Source organism: Erpetoichthys calabaricus, chromosome 9 (assembly GCF_900747795.2).
Source record: "Erpetoichthys calabaricus chromosome 9, fErpCal1.3, whole genome shotgun sequence".
Classification (NCBI taxonomy): domain Eukaryota; kingdom Metazoa; phylum Chordata; class Cladistia; order Polypteriformes; family Polypteridae; genus Erpetoichthys; species Erpetoichthys calabaricus.
The window spans coordinates 193910381-193932576 of NC_041402.2; the positions used below are offsets into that span (position 1 = coordinate 193910381).

General features: G+C 41.0%; 1 protein-coding gene across 1 annotated transcript in view; it reads right to left on the reverse strand.

The window, feature by feature from the left end:
* The window catches only part of fbxw2 (F-box and WD repeat domain containing 2), a 54636-nt gene that overhangs the window by 21448 nt on the left and 10992 nt on the right, over positions 1–22196 (reverse strand). Inside the window, exon 2 of the mRNA XM_028808707.2 lies at positions 2312–2821. Within this exon, the coding sequence (XP_028664540.2) occupies positions 2312–2801 (490 nt within the window). The 5' untranslated portion in view covers positions 2802–2821. The remainder of the gene's footprint in view (positions 1–2311; positions 2822–22196) is intronic.

A 22196-nucleotide genomic window follows, 5' to 3' on the forward strand; every position in this document is an offset into this window, starting at 1 on the left:
ACAAAGTGGATGCTGGGAGGCACGGAGTGTCGGGCTGCTCTGCCGGGTCGAGTGCTTCGCAGTTTCGGGCAGCATTCTCTCTTCTCGCACTGTTTGTGACACTTCAAGTCCCCCGTCGGATCCTGGGAGAATGGAAATCTTTGCAAATGAGTGTAATAGGCGCCATCGAAGCAGGACTCCGTTTGTAAATTGACCTGCACAACTACTTACTGTCCCTTAAGGTAAGTTCGGGTCACTAAAACCCCACAATATTCAAGTTTGCTTTTGTGATTAATTATTTTAACAAGTAAATCACAGGCATGTAGTGCAAGGTTGTCAGGCAAAAATTTGGACAATCACATAGAAAATGTAATTTCTATACCATTGGGGGGTCAGCCTGTCAGTGCTCAGACCATACGCCCGCTGCACACTGCATCAAATTGGTCTGCATGGCTGTCGTCCCAGAAGGAAGCCTCTTCTAAAGATGATGCACAAGAAAGCCCGCAAACAGTTTGCTGAAGACAAGCAGACTAAGGACATGGATTACTGGAACCACATCCTGTGGTCTGAGAAGACCAAGATCAACTTATTTGGTTCAGATGGTCTCAAGCGTATGTGGCGGCAACCAGGTGAGGAGTACAAAGACAAGGGTGTCTTGCCTACAGTCAAACATGGTGGTGGGAGTGTCATGGTTTGGGGCTGCATGAGTGCTGCCGGCACTGGGGAGCTACAGTTCATTGAGGGAACCATGAAAGCCAACATGTATTGTGACATACTGAAGAAGAGCATGATCCCCTCTCTTTGTAAACTGGGCTGCACGGCAGTACTCCAACATAACAACCCCAAAAACACCTCCAAGACGACCACTGCCTTGCTAAAGAAACTGAGGGTAAAGGTGCTGGACTGGCCAAGCGTGTCTCCAGACCTAAACCCTATTGAGCATCTGTGGGGAAGGTGGAGAAGCACAAGGTCTCTAACATCCACCAGCTCTGTGATGTCGTCATAGAGGAGTGGAAGAGGATTCCAGTGGCGACCTGTGAAGCTCTAGTAAACTCCATACCCAAGAGAGTTAAGGCAATGCTGGAAAATAATGGTGGACACACTTTGGACATTTTTCACTTAGGGTTGTACTCACTTTTGTTGCCAGCGGTTTAGACATGAATGGCTGTGTGTTGAGTTATTTTGAGGGGACAGCAAATTCACACTGTTATATAAGCTGTACACGAACTACTTTACATTGTATCAAAGTGTCATATCTTCAGTGTTGTCCCATGAAAAGATATAATCAAATATTTACAAAAATGTGAGGGGTGTACTCACTTTTGTGAGATACTGTACATACAGTTCGCACTGTCTGGAACGGATTAATTGTATTTACATACAATCTTATGGGGAAAATATGTTTTGGTCACGACCAAATTGGGTCGCGTCCAGAGCTTTGGAACAAATTACAGTCGCTACCAGAGGTATCACTGTATATAAAAATTTTTTTTAAAAACCACGCTTAAGTTAAAAAGTGTACTAAAAAGTAAAAAATAAGTCTCTCATACATCACTTGTAAAATAAAAGCATGGGCGTTTTTCATCAATCAATAAAATCTTAGCAAACGCACCCCTGCTTTTATTTTACAAGTGATGTATGAGAGACTTATTTTTTACTTTTTAGTACACTTTTTAACTTAAGCGTGGTTTTTAAAAAGTATTTTTTTATACAAATATTTTCCCATTCATTAATTTTTCTTAATTTGTGACCAGATTTTGCTGCTAATTAACTCTTTGTCTTAATGTTAATTAATGCACAAGTTAAGACTCAGACCCCTTAATTATATTAATAAATAATATTAAGACACAAAATGTACCAACACATAAACAACAACCTGCTTCCATCACACCATAATAGAAAATAAAGAACGGTGAAGGCCTCAGTAATGTTGATCTGCTCAGGTCCACAAAACATTTTGACAGTGCTCTTAAAAAAAGGAAATTAACAGTTCTGGAAATGTCTGCCATGGCAGAATGAGTGCCATGGAATTAAATGACGGGTTTAATCAGCAACGAGAATTGGCTTCAAATTAAGAAACTGAAGTCGGTTGGAGTTTGAAGCCCCAACTTGGTCATCTGTTGTCTCACTTCACATCAAATTTATGTTTAGGTGTCGTTTAAGGAATAAAGAATCAATTCAGCGGTCAGAGTCAATTAAAATTAAGGAAAATAATTAATTAGCAGCAAAAACTGGTCACTAATTAAGAAAAGAGTTAGAATGAAAACTTGCAGCCACTGGGGCCCTCCAGGACTGGAGTTGGAGACCCCTGCTGTAGACATTGCGGGCTTACCAGTGCAAAGCAGGCCATCCTTATAGAAGAGCGCATACACCCTGGCACTGTGACCAATTAAAGAGGAAGTCTCAAAGGCCTCCTGCTCCTTCAGCTGCTTCATGCGCAGCTTGGCCTTCAGGTAGATCATTTTCCAGTGACGGGCACTCTGTATGGAGTCATCAATCTGCCAGCCCAGTTGCCGGCAGGCTGCCTGCCACACCTCTGTACAGGCACTTATGACTTTGTTCCACTGCTTGCAGACCAGGCAGCATGTGAGTAAGGTCTTGGGGTCAAGCCACTTGAGCAAGTAGAAAGTCAACTCCAGGGGCAGTAGTTTGAGAAAGTCCCTCTTGAGTAACGTCTCCAAGTTGTTGGACAGGTGCCGCAGTTGGACAGCCCCGCTCAAGCCAATCAGGTGGTCCAGAGTCTCATTCTTCTGGGGGTCTGTCAGGGTGAGAAAGGACACAGAAACGGATTCAAGCCATGCTTCAAAGTTCTTTTTATCCATAAGGTCATAAGAAGGTTTACCTGCGGGACAAGAAAGAGAACAAATTTAATGACAGGAGAAGAGACCAACAATTTTATAAATGCGCATCCTCCGTATTTCTGATCTCACACTGAAACCAAATCCCCTCTTCACCTTTGTCCCCTGCAAAATATTTTTATAAATGCATTGTAAACAACAATTAGTGTGTAACTTAGCAGAGAGACCATCAGGCACACTGAAGGAGAAGGTGTGGGTTGCACAGTATCGACCACTCCGGCTTACAGGCCTTTAACTCCCTCCAACCCAACTGTGCACCACTGTGCTGCTGGGAGTAACTTGCATTAAAACTCCACCAAGTATTATTAGCTTTGTAATTCGACATCTCTATATCATATAAAATCCAATGTCTGTCTGTCTGCTTTTCACGAGAGAACTACTTAATGGATTTAGATCGAGTTTTTTTCTAGAATTTGCTTGAACATTCCGGTTGATTTTGCGACCTCTCTCATCATGCTAAGTTCACCTGCAGGAGTGATATATTTGTGCTAATCCAAGACAGAGGCAGCGGGCCGAGGGGAGAGGGAAGGGTGACATCAGGAGTAGGGAGCCGGGCAGGGCCCTCCTCACCGTCCTGTTTCACTACTACATGGGCAGAGCCGTGGGGGATGGCTAGTACATTTAAATAAAATCCAACATCTGTCCGTCTGTCTGTCTGCTTTCACGAGATTCTTATAGTTATCTGGCTCTACTAAGCTCCAGAAATACTAAGAATGCTTTTGACACTTTAACTGCACATTATTTTGAAGGTTTACTAATATATAATATATAAAATTCAATGTCTTTCTATATGTCTGTCTGTCCACTTTTCATGAGAGAACTACTTAACGGATTTAGATCAGGTTTTTTTCTGGAATTTGCTTGGACATTCCGGTTGATTTTGTGACTTCTCTCATCGCGCTAAGTATCATAGTTTGCTTGCAAGAGCGATATATTCACACTAATCTGAGACAGAGGCTGCGGGCTGAGGGGAGGGGGAAGCGTGACATCAGGTGTGGGGAGCCGGGTGGAGCCCTCCTCACTCATGTGCCAGACTCCATTCGAATCGGTCTACCTCTGACCATGTTTTAGAGTGTACCTCGCCTCCGCTTAGCTAATCATTTATTGATTTTTAAAGTTTGTCCTGTTTCACTACTACGTGGGTGGAGCCACAGGGAACGGCTAGTATGAAATAAAATAAAAAAGATGATTAAAAATCTGCAACAGAAAATCATTTTTGGTCAGTTCACTGAAGAACTCATTGATTCACCATTTTCTAAAGGTATCGAACCACAGGAAGACACATTTTAAGTCAGAGACAATCTACAAGATAATTGCCTTCTTTAACTCCTACAGTATTCAAACGATGGAAGACGCTAAGGACCGGGACATTCTCAAATCTCTGGACTGTTAACATATTTGCATCTTTTGAACCATTAAGTTCCAAATGTAATCTTCCACTGACACACTAGATGCAAATTAGAAACTTTTTCAAACAACTTGGTTAACCTTAACCCTTGAACAAGGTTAACATGAAAACTGGTGCTGCTTCGTGCAAAAAGATAATTTCCCCTCGGAGACTAATAAAGTTTATCAAATAAAAAAAAAAAATTTAAAAATCATAAAGCAACCTACCCAATTTCACTCAACCTTTACCTGCCCCTAACCCTGAGGTGATAGTGGCTAGTGTGGACGCAGTGCAGTGGAAACAAGAAAACCTGTCTGGTCTTATAAAGCATTAAGTGCCAAAAGAGACACAGATCAAGATGCCCCCTCACTAAAATAACAGTGGAGGGTTGAGTTTTTAGTTACAGGGTCCCTAAGCTGTGTAATGATCTGGCCACTAATACAATATAAGAGATACCCCTTCAGTCTCAGCTTTTAACCCCCAGCTGAAGACTTACTACTTTTGTCTAGCATATCCTGACTAGAGCTGCTTATTAGCTGTGTATTCTGCAATCCTGTTTGTTAGTCATTTGTACAGAAAGAGAAGTACCACAATACTTTAAACTGTAACTAACCTAACATTCCACTGCTCTATTCCTGCCTCTAATTGATTCCACCAATATTTTCTTCGCTGTGGGGGGTGTCAAATCCCTCTCTGTCCGACAAGGCCTATCCTTACTTCCTACTAACTCAGCACTCGTTGCCAATATTTAGAGTTGGAAAGTTCACATTCCCTCTTTAAAAGAAGGGGCCCATCCTGCATGTCTAACCTTTGGCTAGACATGCGTAGATCCGTCCCACCTTAAATCGCTTCGCACCTCTCCATCAGCGTCTTTTGTCCTGTAAATGTGTCGATAAGCAACAATTAGCCTGCTATCACATCCCCCACCGCCACACAGTTTTCTCAGCTCAAGTCTGTTTACCTGCATGTCAGTTGCTTGGAGTTGTATAGAGTGAGAAGTCAAGCAAAATCACACCTTTTATAAATACTATATCGTTATTTGGAACAAATGTATTTCATGTGTGTTCCGTGTCTACAACAATTTATGTACAGTAAACACATCGTTACAACAGAAACTTTTTTCATGTTTTAGTAATAATTGACAAAATGTAGACATGAAGTGTATAATGTGTTAAGCCTGAATTCCAAATATCAAATAAACACTTTCACAAAAAGTACAAATATAACAGAACAAGTGCACTTCTATTCAAGAATATAACTGCAGAAAAAGAACCCGCGTTAGGGTGCGACATTGACACGCATTTGCTACGACTGCTTTGGTGGCGCTAATCAAAAATTCACGGGTTTGAGCCTGGATGAGTCTGCTTTGAGAAGTGAGCTGCTCTTATTCTTACTATTTTAGAATAAAAACATACATTTGATTTCAGTCTGTAACAGCCGGTGTAAATGTATGATACTTGTAAAGGTTAGCTTTGTTTTGTTTTTTGATTTAGTTTTATTCTCTCAGTCATGTTCACGATCCTAACCCCTGCACCCCGCTATAGCTCTGCAGTCTACTTGTGACTTTACGCTGTAGGAAGTAAGTAAATAAACCAAGGTAAATAAGTAAATAACATTCGATCTGGTTTCTAGCTTACACTGAATAATAAAAAATATGTAGGCATAACTTTTTTTAATCCTCTTACATCTTAATGCTTAGTAAAATATAGTGTCTACTTTCCTCATGTGCTTATAATATTTTTATAATACGTAGAGATTACCAGTTTTAAGAATACACTTTCCTATACCACCTCGGCTGCCCTGTTTAAGCATGCTGGTGAAGATGGTGATGAAGTTACATCTTATTAACACCTGTTGGAAAGGCGGCTGCGCCTCCATCCATGCCGACTAATAGCTTATGGGGCTCATCTGTCAAAAGTCAGAGTAAATTGGAAGTGCATTCATAATGTACGCCATAGAATCGATGCTATGAAAAATGAGTACAGAAGTCATTTTAAAATGTTTAAATCGATGCTTATCGATATTTCGATACTTCTGACAAACTAGAACTCATTAATGTAATCCTAAAGCAACCATGCTGGACCTGTACTCAACCTCTTCATTTTACTTACCGTTTTATTAAATACGAAAAACCATTTTAGACTGGACTCTCTAGTCGTAGAGTCGGGTAGTGGTGGAGTGCCGAGTTTCATGGGGTGTCTTTGGAACAGAATATCGTACTTGTGGTTGTTTGCCCATGACTGAGCTGGCCGCTGCTATCATGTTTTGTTAAAAAAAAACACGCATTCACTTTTGAACTATTCACTTTTTGAACTGTCTATCCCGGCGGGACTGGGTTCAAGACGTAATACAACTGCTGCATGGCACTAGTTTGGAGAATCTTAATAACTGAACAGACACCTGGAAATGAAGTTCAAAATGTGATACAGTGGCTGAGTTTCATGGATTGCTGTTGCATTCCTGCCATGTTATTTTCATTTGTGTCACTGAGGTGGTCTCTGTTGAATTTTGTTTTCGAAAAAAAATTAATTCAAAATTAAAAAAAAAAAATAGGACATATTTCAATGTTAAGATAACTTGACGGCTTCAGATTAAGGCATGGGCGGGAAAAGGTGGGACTAGGCTACTCCTATCTTATTTTGTCATTTGTTAAATCTTTATTTGACACGGTGACATGCATTACATCAAGCAAACATAGCTTCCAAACAAACGCCCAGCGTGTAATTCAATTCATTACTTCTACACACAAATGCTTCTTAACTTTGGTTAACACTGACTGATACATGTAATTGCTGTTCAATGTATCTGCCTTTCACACTGTTCTACATTATAAAGTAATTTATAAATTAAAAAAGAATTCAAACAAATGGAAAAAAAGAAAAAAAAAAAATCACACCCAAGACAAACACACGACTACCGTTGACACACCAGTGGGCTGTCCATCTGAGCTGGCCGAGGGCAAAATCCTCATCAGTAAAACAGGAACAGCAGAGCATAATATAAAAAAATTATAATAATAATCAGGTTTAGCAGATCAAAATGATGAGAGAGGAAAGGATACTGGGGTTAGGCCTCATTAACAAAGTCTCGTGAAAACATCTAGAGATGGACTTCCACGGAGCAGAGGCCACACAGAACAGAAACACCTGACAGATTTAAACTCCCATCACAATAAACGACTCTTCCAGCAAATTTTCAGTGGCAGATGTGACACCAGCAAGGGGTAATATAGCTTTTTGTAAATGAAGTGTTTTGAATGCAGCAAAAAGAAATACATAGCATTTGTCTTGGAAATAGAATGAAGAAAGTAATGAAATAATTGGGTAAACAAAAGAAAATGCCACAGGTGGTTTAAGAAGTGGCCAAGTGTCATTACAAGAACAAGAAAATACGAACACATAACTCCAGTTCTTAAATCCTCACACTGGCTCCCGGTTAAGTTTAGGGCAGATTTCAAAATCCTTCCTTTAACATATAAAGCATTAAATGGTCGAGGTCCGGCTTACTTGTCTGAACTTATCATGACTTGCCGGTCTGCTTATGATTCCAAGGATTAATAAAATAACAGTGGGTGGTCGAGCTTTTAGTTACAGGGCCCCTAAACTGTGGAATGGTCTGCCTGCTACTATAAGAGATGTCCCTTCGGTCTCAGCTTTTAAATCCCGGCTGAAGACTCACTACTTCAGTTTAGCATACCCTGACTAGAGCTGCTGATTAGCTGTACAGACTGCATCTCTGTTATTAGTCATTAGCACTTAAACATAAGTAACATGACAGTTATAATTGTATACTAACCCTCACTTATTCTGTTTTTCTTCTCGGTACTCAAATGTGGCACTTGGTGGCATGGCCCACCTGCCAAGTTGTTTTGCCTGCCTAAGGTAAAGTCATCCCAGATGGAGGATCGCAGGAATCGTGGGAAAGAGGGGTCCTTTCATCGGATTGGCTGGCCCAGCACTGTTTCAGCCGTGGAATGGCCAAATGGGGGAGGCAGCTTGAAGGATGAGGTCTCCAGGACTCTACACAAATCCAAATCTTATTATGGGATATATCATTTACTGTTAAATTCTGCTCTGTACTTCTAAAATTTATATTTTTTATTTCTTACTATATTGAGAAATTGTTCTGTTCTGTGTACTGTATTGTATTGTATTGACCCCCTTCTTTTGACACCCACTGCATGCCCAACCTACTTGGAAAGGGGTCTCTCTTTGAACTGCCTTTCCCAAGGTTTCTTCCATTTTTCCCTACAAGGTTTTTTTGGGAGTTTTTCCTTGTCTTCTTAGAGAGTCAAGGCCGGGGGGGCTGTCAAGAGGCAGGGCCTGTTAAAGCCCATTGCGGCACTTCCTGTGTGATTTTGGGCTATACAAAAATAAACTGTATTGTATTGTATTTGTATAGGACAGCTTTCCATTAAAAAAAAAAAAAAAAAAAAAAAAAAAAACTAGGGGTCTCTGCCCGCTGCTCGATCGGAAGGTTGCCGGTTCGAATCCCGTAAATGTCAAAAAGGGACTCTGCTCTGTTGGGCCCTTGAGCAAGACACTTAACCTGCAATTGCTGAGCGCTTTGAGTAGTGAGAAAAGCGCTATGTAAATGCAAAGAATTATTATTATTACTCCTGATGTCCCTCCCTTCGGCCCGCAGCCTCTGTCAAAAGTCAAAGTCAAAGTGAACTTTGTCATCTCAACCATAAACAAGTATACAGATAGATGAAATTGCGAAGCTCAGGGTCCACAGTGTAACATGACGTGCAAATAATAATTTAAAAATAAAATTTAAATTTAAATTTAAATTTAAAATTTAAATTAAAATTAAAACACAAACAAGACAAGACATTGTGCAAAGACAAGACAAAGAAGTAGCAGCAATATCGATGTGTAAGATATGTAATATAATCCTCTTTAATAAAATCCCTGTGTGCGTCCATGTGTGTGTCTTCTGGTGAAATGCGCATGCGCAGGGCACGTTGCGAAGCTTCAAAGCAGATGCTTCAAAGACCGCCTGACGTGTCACACAAGACAGAGAGGGCGGGACCTATAAAATATCACGCGGCCGATCCAATCGGATTTTTGTAAATGAGGTAAGACCTAAAACATAATGCCCGAAAAATCCAATCGGGTACTGAGAAACGGAGACCAGCTTCCACAAAGAGGTGGGATTAGTGTTTGTTGTTGTGCAAGTGTTCACTCTGAGGATGTCAGATTTGCGATTAACAAACTTGGCCCGGTAAAGTGTCAGTCGTTGAAGGGGTTTTCCTAAATATACGAATTTTCATGATATTACAATAGGATGACTTTTAAAAGTAGATTTATTTTCGCGCACATAAAATCCGTTGCTGGGGAGACGTCACACATACAATAATCAGCTGCACGCCAGCACAGATTAAAATACTTGCTGGGGAACTGCATAGTACTTGCTGGAGAGACGTATTGCTGCGAGAGAAAATTAAAGGCACACAATACAGTGACGCATATTACAGCCACATACAAGCCAGGATTACTGTAACAGAAAATAGATGGTCCCTTGCCATTTAATATAGACTGTTCCTACTAATGTTTATGCCCTACTGTTCTAGCGCCCGTTATTGTAACGGGCTTAATATCTATATCCATTATTTATTTACTAGACAATACAGAAATTATCAGTGTATGATAATAGTTCCTTAAGATGTGTAAACAATGACAGGTCAGAATGTTTCACAGCAGAAGGATAACAAGAGTGTCAAAATACTTAAAGGTCAGTAGGAGATTTTCAGTTCTTCTCTACATTCACACTCGTCTTTGCAGGACAGTGGCTCGCATGTATAAAAGTTCTGTTTTTAGAGGTGGTTGAGGCCGTGTGGAAGATCCCAGGGAGCAGCCTGGTGTTAAGGAGTCTAACAGCTTGGGGGTAAAAACTCTCCTGCAGCCTGGCAGATCTGGCTTCGATGCTGCAGTATCTTCTCTTGGATGGCAGAAGTGTGAAAAGTCCATGTGAGGGGTGTAAGGGGTCCTGCACAATGCTGCAGGCCTTGTGGGAACTGCCTTTGTAGCGCGATGAGAAAGTCACAAAATCAACCGGAATGTTCAAGCAAATTATAGAAAAAAAAAAAAAGATCTAAATCCGTTAAGTAGTTCTCTCGTTCGCTAACTAAGCAGAGTTAAGGTTACGCAGACATGTCAGTGAGGAGGGCCTGATGAGTCTCTCTCGGATTCGTGCTAATAAATCGGTTCCACAAGCAGCCTATGATACTCGGCGCGATGAGAAAGTCACAAAATCAATGGAATATTCAAGCAAATTATAGAAAAAAAAACGATATAAATCCGCTAAGTAGTCTTCTCATGAAAAGCGGACAGACATACAAACGGGTCTAAAAAACTATAAGAAATTTGGTGCTGATCCAGGGCCAGGCGGGGCCTCCTCGCTGTCCTGTTTCACTAATACGCGGGTGAATCCGCACGGGATGGCTAGTTTTCAATAATAAAGGAAATCAGGAATGAGTTCAATATTTTTTTTTATTAGTTCAATTTTTTTTTGCCATAAAACCTTTGCATAAAAAAAGTATCCAGTTAAAAACCAAGCACTTATTTAAAACTGAAAATTTGCTATTTCTGATCACAAGCCAGTCAAATAGTGCATCACTAGAATAAAGCAGCACACAGCTGATAAAGCACTTTAAAAAGCACTTTACCAGACAAATGATCCACTTGGCATGTTGCAACTCATGCTAAACAGTCCAAGGACATCAATCACTCTTTCATTTCAATTTTTATTGTCCCAAGAGGGAGATTAGGTTTAGGCAACAGGGTTATTAAAACCTGACTTAACCCATCGATCATGTACACATAACTCTCATAAATATTAATATCCCCATATGCACATGATAACAGAGATTAGGGATACGGAGGACGCTTTTAACCTGTTACACACCCTGTGCTGTTTGTAGTGATGGCCAATGAAATCTCATCATTTCAAGGAGAATGGAAAATCAAATTACTGGTACAAGGGCTCCAGGAGAGGGGAGGCCGACAAAACTGCATAATCCACATGGCAGGTAGCCAGTCGGACACACATAATGCCCCAAACACAAACGTTTTGACTAAAATATTGTTAAGCGTTCGAGATAAGTCAAGTCAGGTTTAATTTGTAGAGCAAACTTAAAGCAGCAGAAGCTGACTGAAGTGCTATAAAAAGCTCCATAAATACACCAATAGATACATAGATACAGTAAATAAATACAACAACACACAATACTCACATGCAAGTCTAAAAAGGCAAAAAGAGAGGCTCTTAGACTTGATTTAAAAGTGACTAACGTTGGTGGTGACCCAATAAAAAAGGGGGAGACTATTCCAAGGATTAGGGGCATCTGCTGCAAAGGCACGGCCCCCTCTGAGCTCAAGTCTAGATCTCGGCCTGACTAGCAATGTCCGGTCAAAGGAGCTAAGAGGTCATGTGGGACAGTAAGGGTGTAGAAGTATTGTGTAAAATCTTCTTGCAAGTGACAGTGAATCTTAGTCAAATGCAAATAAGATTGAGCTGTTGAATTGGTCGTTCATTGGTCACTGAAAAAGGCAACAGGAGAATTGAAAACAACAAGAAGCAAAAAAAATTGGGAGTGGTCTCCCCAGACTTTCTCGTATACTCTGATATGGGGATGGATATTTGAGGAGTAAACCGCAAGACAGGGATTATATTTTTCTATGATGTTCATTAAAGAACCATCAATAACAAATCAAATCAAATTAATAACATTTTGAATAATTATTATAAAAGTAAAGTTTCTGGTTAGCAGAAATAGCCCAAAAGTTGACAGAAATCTACGTTTGTACCTTATACTCGTATGCAAAATTTGGTTGACCTAAGTGAAAGTGTACTCAAGTTATCATGTTTACACGCGCGTACATAAAACACACAGAAATAATTCCAAAAATGGTATTTTCGGACTCGGAGAGGTCCAAAACGTTGAGAATCTCGAGGACGAATTTTTGGACGATTACCATACTTTCCCTTTATTCTGTATATGAGAAAGTAAAAATAACCTTCAAAATCGACAAGGAGGCTCAAAATAATAATAATGAATCTTCTGTGTTTCCAAGTCCTTAATTCATGACAAGAAGGGTGGGGTGTCTGTCAGTGGTATATTAATTGTTAATGCCAAAATCAAGTACGCTTCACTTTCGCTAGACACTGTAGGCTCACTATCTAACAAAGTGTTCCTACTTCCACATCTGGAACGACCCTCTTTTTAATTTTTTTTAAATTAGAAATAAAGTGAGTGGATTAGGGCTGTGCAGTATATGGAACCACCATTTCTTCAATTTTGGTAGCAGAAATAATCCGTAGTTTTCAAACACTTCACATGTCGTCACTTATTTACGCAATAGTAACTGTTGAACAACCAACACTCACCCCACTCCCTGCTCTTCAATTAAATATCCGTAACACATCTATCTCAATTTACCAAGGGACTGTGCCATATAAATATACATACACAGGGTGAGGACCCACTTCGTCTGTGCAAGATGGTTTACAGGAATGTCTCAACCTGTTCAACACATGTACCATATGTGGCACTTGAATTGCCCACACAAATTGTATATAAGTATATACATAGCAGTACCATTAGTGTTAACATAATTTTGACTCACCCTGTATATACAGTATATGTGTTCCAGGAGATTTAACCAGGCCCACAGTCCACTCACCTCTCATTCGTGTGAATGCTATTGTCAGGCACAGTTCCTGAGCTCTCAGCTCTTATACAGTGCAAGAAGGGGCGGAAATAAAAGACAAAGAGTAGAAGACAAAGTAGAATGTCGTAAAGAATTCCTAAAACGTTGGCGCGATACACATGCACAGCAGGTTAGAGATTATGAAAGTACTAAAATTCAAAAGCCTCAAAAAAGTGATAGTAAAGATCACATTAGTGCTAACAAACAGAAAATATTACTTGGTGAAATAACGGAACAGCGAAAAGAGATTGAATATATGGACATAGGTGACATGACAGAAGTATGTAGATATTGTTCGGCTTTAAAGTTTAAGTCGGAGACTTGTAGATCATCTAATTTGTGTTGCCATCAGGAGCAGGTAGTGTTTCTTCCCAATGAAGAGGCATACCCACGAGAAATAAAAGATTTGTTACTTGGTGAAAGTGAAATCCACAAACACTACAAGCAAAGTATCCGCATCTACAATAATCTGTTCGCGTTCACATCATTCAATGCTCAAAACGTAGATTTATACGATTCAGGACCATACGCTATGAGAATCTGTGGTCCTGCAATAATAAAAGCTACGACAAGTTTAATTTAAAAAAAAAAAAAAAAAAACACAATTCGGTCAGGTTTATATTTATGATCAAGGAGAAGCAATGCAACATAGAATCAAAAGAGTTAAACGATCGGACGTATTAGGAATTCTACAGCCAATAATGGATACAAATCCATACATCCAAAAGTACCGCACTTTACATGAAATTTATCTGAAAAACACGGACAAAGAAGTTTTCTTGGATTGCTATATGAATCTGAAAGATCACACTCGCATATAAACCAACATGTGATGAACTGTCAGCGATAATACTTTCGACAGACGGAGATATCAAAGACAGAGTTGATATTTGTGTTTACCCAAAAGCACAGCACGAATCGTCGCAAGCGGCAGATCTGGGAAATGACCTGCCCGGGGGTTGGCGAGCAAGGGGCAGAGCCCCCTAATATGTATGTATGTATATGTACAGTGGTGTGAAAAACTATTTGCCCCCTTCCTGATTTCTTATTCTTGTGCATGTTTGTCACACAAAATGTTTCTGATCATCAAACACATTTAACCATTAGTCAAATATAACACAAGTAAACACAAAATGCAGTTTGTAAATGGTGGTTTTTATTATTTAGGGAGAAAAAAAAATCCAAACCTACATGGCCCTGTGTGAAAAAGTAATTGCCCCCTGAACCTAATAACTGGTTGGGCCACCCTTAGCAGCAATAACTGCAATCAAGCGTTTGCGATAACTTGCAATGAGTCTTTTACAGCGCTCTGGAGGAATTTTGGCCCACTCATCTTTGCAAAATTGTTGTAATTCAGCTTTATTTGAGGGTTTTCTAGCATGAACCGCCTTTTTAAGGTCATGCCATAGCATCTCAATTGGATTCAGGTCAGGACTTTGACTAGGCCACTCCAAAGTCTTCATTTTGTTTTTCTTCAGCCATTCAGAGGTGGATTTGCTGGTGTGTTTTGGGTCATTGTCCTGTTGCAGCACCCAAGATCGCTTCAGCTTGAGTTGACGAACAGATGGCCGGACATTCTCCTTCAGGATTTTTTGGTAAACAGTAGAATTCATGGTTCCATCTATCACAGCAAGCCTTCCAGGTCCTGAAGCAGCAAAACAACCCCAGACCATCACACTACCACCACCATATTTTACTGTTGGTATGATGTTCTTTTTCTGAAATGCTGTGTTCCTTTTACGCCAGATGTAACGGGACATTTGCCTTCCAAAAAGTTCAACTTTTGACTCATCAGTCCACAAGGTATTTTCCCAAAAGTCTTGGCAATCATTGAGATGTTTCTTAGCAAAATTGAGACGAGCCGAAATGTTCTTTTTGCTTAACAGTGGTTTGCGTCTTGGAAATCTGCCATGCAGGCCGTTTTTGCCCAGTCTCTTTCTTATGGTGGAGTCGTGAACACTGACCTAAATTGAGGCAAGTGAGGCCTGCAGTTCTTTAGACGTTGTCCTGGGGTCTTTTGTGACCTCTCGGATGAGTCGTCTCTGCGCTCTTGGGGTAATTTTGGTCAGCCGGCCACTCCTGGGAAGGTTCACCACTGTTCCATGCTTTTGCCATTTGTGGATAATGGCTCTCACTGTGGTTCGCTGGAGTCCCAAAGCTTTAGAAATGGCTTTATAACCTTTACCAGACTGATAGATCTCAATTACTTCTGTTCTCATTTGTTCCTGAATTTCTTTGGATCTTGGCATGATGTCTAGCTTTTGAGGTGCTTTTGGTCTACTTCTCTGTGTCAGGCAGCTCCTATTTAAGTGATTTCTTGATTGAAACAGGTGTGGCAGTAATCAGGCCTGGGGGTGGCTACGGAAATTGAACTCAGGTGTGATACACCACAGTTAGGTTATTTTTTAACAAGGGGGCAATTACTTTTTCACACAGGGCCATGTAGGTTTGGATTTTTTTTCTCCCTAAATAATAAAAACCATCATTTAAAAACTGCATTTTGTGTTTACTTGTGTTATATTTGACTAATGGTTAAATGTGTTTGATGATCAGAAACATTTTGTGTGACAAACATGCAAAAGAATAAGAAATCAGGAAGGGGGCAAATAGTTTTTCACACCACTGTATATATATATCAGTGGAACCTCGGGTCACGACCATAATTCGTTCCAAAACTCTGGACGCAACCCCTGCTTGGGCGCTCTCTCTCTCACGTTCTCTCACGTTCTCTCACTCTCGCTCGTGTTCTCTCGCTCGCGTTCTCTCGCTGCACAGGGAATGCACAGGGAGAGACTGAACACGTGCGGAAATCATTGGCGCGTACGAACTGGAAGGGAAACTGGCTTGTTTGTCACCTGAGTGCGTGGTCGTGAACAGATGCAAAAGTTTGGCAAACTTTTTGGTCGTAACCCGATTTGTACGTGGTCCGAGAAGTTCGTGACCCGAGGTTCCACTGTGTGTGTGTATATATATATATATATATATATATATATATATATATATATATGGTTGCAATAGTTTACTGTCAAATAAATGCAAAGAGTACACGACACGTGTTTCGCCCTCATTCTGGGCTCATCAGGTGTACACACTCCACTGCACTCCCTCTCGGAAATCGAACCTCGGACGTCAGCGTCAGAGGCGATGCCCCTAACGTTGCGCCACGGCGTGTGGTTCGTTTATTTGACAGCATGTAGATCGGGGTAATTACATTCACGGCATTCGAAGTCTGTGTCACAATCTGTTAGTGTGGGTGGTTACCTACCAGGTAACGCTTTGTGGTTGGCCAGCAATCTGCTAACATCCGCCACGGTGCCCTCAGTTTGTGAAGAGCAGATCATAGAATGGTTGCAATAGTTTACTGTCAAATAAATGCAAAGAGTACACGACACGTGTTTCGGCCTCATTCTGGGCTCATCAGGTGTACACTCTCCACTGCACTCCCTCTCGGGAATCGAACCTCGGACGTCAGTATATATATATATGAATGCACTGGATACTCCAAGACGTATGCTCCTTGTACTGATTTGTGGAGTGCAGAAGGGTAGGGATGCATGGGATTGCGCACGACTGTGTAGCAGAGCTGCCAGGCTGCTGTGAGACTGGGGGGGTGAGGAGTTATCTGTTGTTGGCTTTGGGAGCATTTTGGTACTGGTATTTAGCTTCAAAAGCTGGTACTAATACCGAATTCAAAATTTTAGTAACAATCCAGCACTAGAGTGGATACACCCAGAGTGGAAAGCAGGGTGATGAAACAAACAAATGCCAAGTATCACTACCTGTGTTTTCGTCCTTCCTCAATTCAGTTGTGCAATAGGATGTAAGAAAAGCACAAGATGTTCACAAATAGGACAAGCCTTAACATCCTGCAAGTGTTGTAAAGACAAAAAAGCATCTGGGCATGAAGGGCTAATGGCAAAGCAACTGACAAGTCCAAGGTTTTCCATAAAAGTTTCATCTTGTCAACACACAGACACAATAATTTAGTAGTAGCAGCAGTAGAGATACTGCTCATACTGTTATAACTTTAATAAGGATTTCATTGTGAACAAAGGAGCAGGACACTGAAATATTATGTTGATCTGGACCGGAAACTGAAAATACAACGTATAAAATAATAAACGCTTGTTGCAATCTTGAAAGTTGAGGCTGAGCACCCTCTGGTCTGTGTCTTGTATTTACCCCATCACCTTGGATAAAAACAAACATTTGTACCCTTTTAGAAAGCATTCTTTCATCAACGTACCCCCGTGATCCCTTTCAGGCTCATAGACAGCTGAAGCTAAAAGAGACAACTGTGGATTGGGCCTCGGTTCTGCACAGTGTACTCACAATTATCACATCTTTAGTAACCAAATTCTTCAAATTCACTCTCCACGCTAAAAAAGCATAAATACACCTGTATGTGCCCTCTCACACACACACACGAAGCTCTCCCTTGTGCTTTAGCTTTTGAATATAGTGTTAGTCAACTAATCTATTGTACACAGCAAATTTAACAGCGAGGACCTCCCTAAAAATGTTAAGAACGTTCACAAGAACTCAAAGCAACTGAATGCGCACCTGAGGCACATTTAGAAACCTGAACAACACACCTCGAGCAGCTACTTAGTGGCATCTGCTGGTTATTGTGAGAATGTTTCTGTAAGTTTAATAAAAGTTTGCTGCCAAAAGTATTGGAGTTCTTCTATTACTTTTTAAAAAAACAAAATCACAATTTTCCATACATTGAAACTGTAGAAGCCGACTGGCGTGGGCACCCTCAGCCCCAAAAAAGGCACTCAGAATCTCAGGACAGGCACCAGAATCAAGATTTATTATACGGCGCACATACAGACTCACTTCTGATGTAATGAGAGTCCAGCCATAGGCCAACTCTTACATTTAATACAATTCTTATCATACAAGCCGTTCATCCTCATCTGACTCCTAACATTCCACTGCTCTATTCCTGCCTCTAATTGATTCCACCAATATTTCTTAGCTGTGGGGGGTGTCAAACCCCCGCTCCGTCAATCATGACTGTCTGACAAGGCCTATCCTTACTCCCTACTAGCTCAGCACTCGCCACCAATATGGATAGTTGGAAAGTTCACATTCCCTCTCTAAAAGTAGGGGCCCATCCTGCATGTCTAATCTTTGGCTTATGAAATATTGACGGCTTCTAGCTTATACAGAATAATTAAAATATGTAGGCATGAGCCTTTTTAATCCTATCTCTTACATTTTTAATGCTTGGTGAAATACAATACTTACTGTCTCGTGTGCTTGTCATTCTTTTGTAATACGTGTAAGATTACCAATTTTAAAAATACACTTTTCTATAAAACGGAGAAAAGTAACTGGCATCCTCCATACTTTATTCTACAGAGCAGACACTTTGCTTTTGATTTTTGATTTATGATCCAGGCCCCTCCTGGACCCCTTGATCATCAGAGGTGACTGTGTGCAGAGGGTACAGACCTATAAATACCTGGGAGTGCAGCTGGATGATAAATTGGACTGGACTGCCAATACTGATGCTCTGTACAAGAGAGGACAGCGCCAACTATACTTCCTTAGAAGGCTGGCGTCCTTCAACATCTGCAATAAGATGCTACAGATGTTCTATCAGACGGTTGTGGCAAGTGCACTCTTCTAGGCTGGGAAGGCAGCATAAAGAAGAAGGATGCCTCACACCTGGACAAACTGGTGAGGAACGCAGGCTCTATTGTAGGCATGGGGCTGGACAGTTTAACATCTGTGGCAGAGCGACAGGCGCTGAGCAGACTCCTGTCAATCATGGAGAATCCACTGCATCCACTGATCAGGATCATCTCCAGACAGAGGAGCAGCTTCAGCGACAGACTGCTGTCACCATCCTACTACACTGACAGACTGAGGAGATCGTTCCTCCACCACACTATGCGACTCTTCAGTTCCACCCGGGGGTGGTAAACGTTAACATTATTCAAAGTTATTGTCTGCTTTTACCTACATTTTTATTACTCTTTAATTTAATATTGTTTTTCTGTATCAGTATGCTGCTGCTGGGGTATGTGAATTTTCCCTTGGGATTAATAAAGTATCCATCTATCTATCTAGAACCTAACAAACACTGCATGGCCAAAAGTTTATGAATGCCTGACCATCACTCCTTTAGGAGCTTGTTGGACATTCCATTGTAAAACCACAGGCATTAATGTGGAGTTGCCCTCCCAACCCACTTTGTAGATATAACAGGGGGGTATGTATGGCTATGTGCAGATTTGATACACCTGTTAACAATGAAACACCTGAATTTGGTCATTTGGAGGGATGTCCATATACTTCTGGTCATATTGTGTATCTCTCTAATCTTGCGACGATACGAGACTTTCTGCCTGCAATGAGGCATGATCTTTGGAAGAGAGACAGAGACACTTTCACGTCCCGCGAATTGGACAAGTCACATCATACTTACAACCTTTGGAAGCAAGTCCCGTGATACACATGCAGAGCAGGTTAGAGATAATGAAAGTAGGAAAATTCAAAAGTCTCAAAAAAAAAAAAAAGATCACAGTGTAAACAAACAGAAAATATTACTTGGTGAAATAACGGAACAGTGAAAAGAGATCGCATAGTGTTTGAGGATGTCTGGGTGACAAGAGAGACAAGGCAGTCAGACAAAAGGACAGCTGCTGTACAGGCTTTTAAATGTTCGAAGCGCCGCAAGAAATGCAGATCACGCGGCACGGCGGCAGCAGCAAGCCAGCAACTGATCGAGCAAAGAGGAGGTTGAAAAACACCATTTCCCATTGTATCAGCATTTAAGAGGGGGTTTGGAGGAGCGGCCTCATCTCCTTGGGGTGCATTCAGCCCCCCTGTTCACAATGGCGCATAGCACTGGTTGGGGGGAGGGGTTGGCGAGCAAAGGGAGCAGGGGGCGAGGCCCTGTAGGGATCTGAAAAACCAGTAATAGCGCACTGCTATAATGATAACGTGCAGTGAATCCACTTGACTTGAGCATTCATAGTTTTCCTACTCTTTCTCTGTACATTTATCATTTGTTTCCTCAGAGGTTGATGAGCTTGCTACTTCCTTAGCTGCTCTTCTTTTCACACCCTAGCGGCCCGCTGCTTCTCTTCTTTCGTCGGCATCTTTTCGCATTAAAACTGATTAAGTCAGTGTTTGTGTTGCAATTACAGTAGAACCTCTGAACCTCTGGTCATGAACGTTTCCAAACACGTACAAATCGGGTTACGATCAAAAAGTTTGCCAAAATTTTGCATCTGTTCACAACCACACACTCTGGTGGCGAACAAAAATACTGGCGGCCAATTTCCCTACGCGCGTACATACACGCCAATGATTCCCTATTCTCCGTTTCCCATTTTCTTTTGTTTGCGTATACAGGGCCTAACAAAGCAGCTGATGTTGCAAAAGGAGTTACAATGTTAACCAAGCAGAGGCCTCAAGTGCTGGAAGGGGTGGAAAAACTGTGTGGTTGAATGAGAAGCAACTTGCAGGGGATAGCGTAAGCGAGGAGATCATATGTGAGAAAGCCAGGGAGATTCATGGAGATTTGCTGAAAAAAAAATCCTTCTTCGAATGGCGAAGGTGAGGAATTGAAAGTAGAGGATGTTTTGAAAAGTTTTGCAAGAGAAGTGCCATTTAATTTTTTTTCCCTGTGCTTAAAACTCATAAAAAAACTGTTTACAGCAAGCAGTTCGTAAGGGTCTAGCGCAAATAGTTTTCTCTGTTATTCAATATTTTCACATTTAGTTTACTATTACACTGTGCATTCTATGGTATAATTAACTATTTTTGTGCTTAAAAAAATAAACACTGCCTGGCCAAAAAAAAAGTCGCCACCTGGATTTAAATAAGCAAATAGGTAGGAGCCTCCTATTGGATAATTACTGCATGGGTGATTATCTTTCAGCTGGCAACAAGTTATTTACCCCAACTGGTGCAATGAGTTGCTTCTCATTTCTTAAACAACCATGTCGAAAGACACATCTCGTGGTCGTGGAAAAGATGCTACTCTGTTTGAGAAGGGTCAAGTCATTGGCATGCATCAAGCAGAGAAAACATCTAAGGAGATTGCAGAAACTACTAAAACTGGGTGAAGAACTGTCCAACACATTATTAAAAACTGAAAGGATAATGAGGACCCATCGTCTTCGAAGAGGAAATGTGGCCGGAAAAAAATCCTGAATGATCGTGATCTGCGATCACTTAAACGTTTGGTGAAATCAAATCGAAGAAAAACAACAGTAGAACTCGGGTCTATGTTTAATAGTGAAAATAAGAGCATTTCCACACGCACAATGCGAAGGGAACTCAAGGGATTGGGTCTGAACAGCTGTGTAGCCGTAAGAAAACCACTAATCAGTGAGGCAAACCGGAAAAAAAAGGCTTCAATTTGCTAGGGAGCATAAAGATTGGACTTTGGAGCAATGGAAGAAGGTCATGTGGTCTGATGAGTCCAAATTTACCCTGTTCCAGAGTGATGGGCGCATCAGGGTAAGAAGAGAGGCAGATGAAGTGATGCACCCATCTTCAGACTCTACCATCATCAATGCAAGATCTTGGTGAAAAATGAATGCAACACTGGATGGAACTAAATCTTGTGACACTGCAGAAGCTTATCGAAACAATGCCACAGCGAATGCGTGCCGTAATCAAAGCTAAAGGCGGTCCAACAAAATATTAGAGTGCGTGACCTTTTTTTTTTGGTGGCGACTTTTTTTTTGGCCAGGCAGTGTATATTTACATACAGTTTGTACGGTCTGGAATGGATTAATTGTATTTACATACAATCTTATGGGGAAATTACGTTCGGGTCACGACTTTGGAACGAAATACCACTGTAGTAGTGATATCTCAAGCAGCGAAATCTGGACCACTAATCAGTCACTTAGTCTATCTGAATGGAGCAAAGGCCCGACTCGGCTGTGTTGTGTCATTGTGTAAATCACACTGAGCACGGACAAGACAATGAAGAACAAAAAATTGTCTGAGGAGGAAAGGAAGAAGCTAACAGCCAAGCACGATTAAGGTAGAGGTTACAAGATCATCTCCAAAGAGCCTCATGATCCTGTGACCATGGCAGATAATATTATCAATGTAAATCCATTTTAAACATATTGGACTCTACAAATTCACAATTAGGCAAATGGTATTAAAGTCGTGTAAAATAATGGGAACCCTGCTGAGAAGGGGACATCCTCCTAACTGTTCACCTGGAGAATAATTAAACGAGGAGGAAAGGTAATCCTAAAATCCCACCGAGAT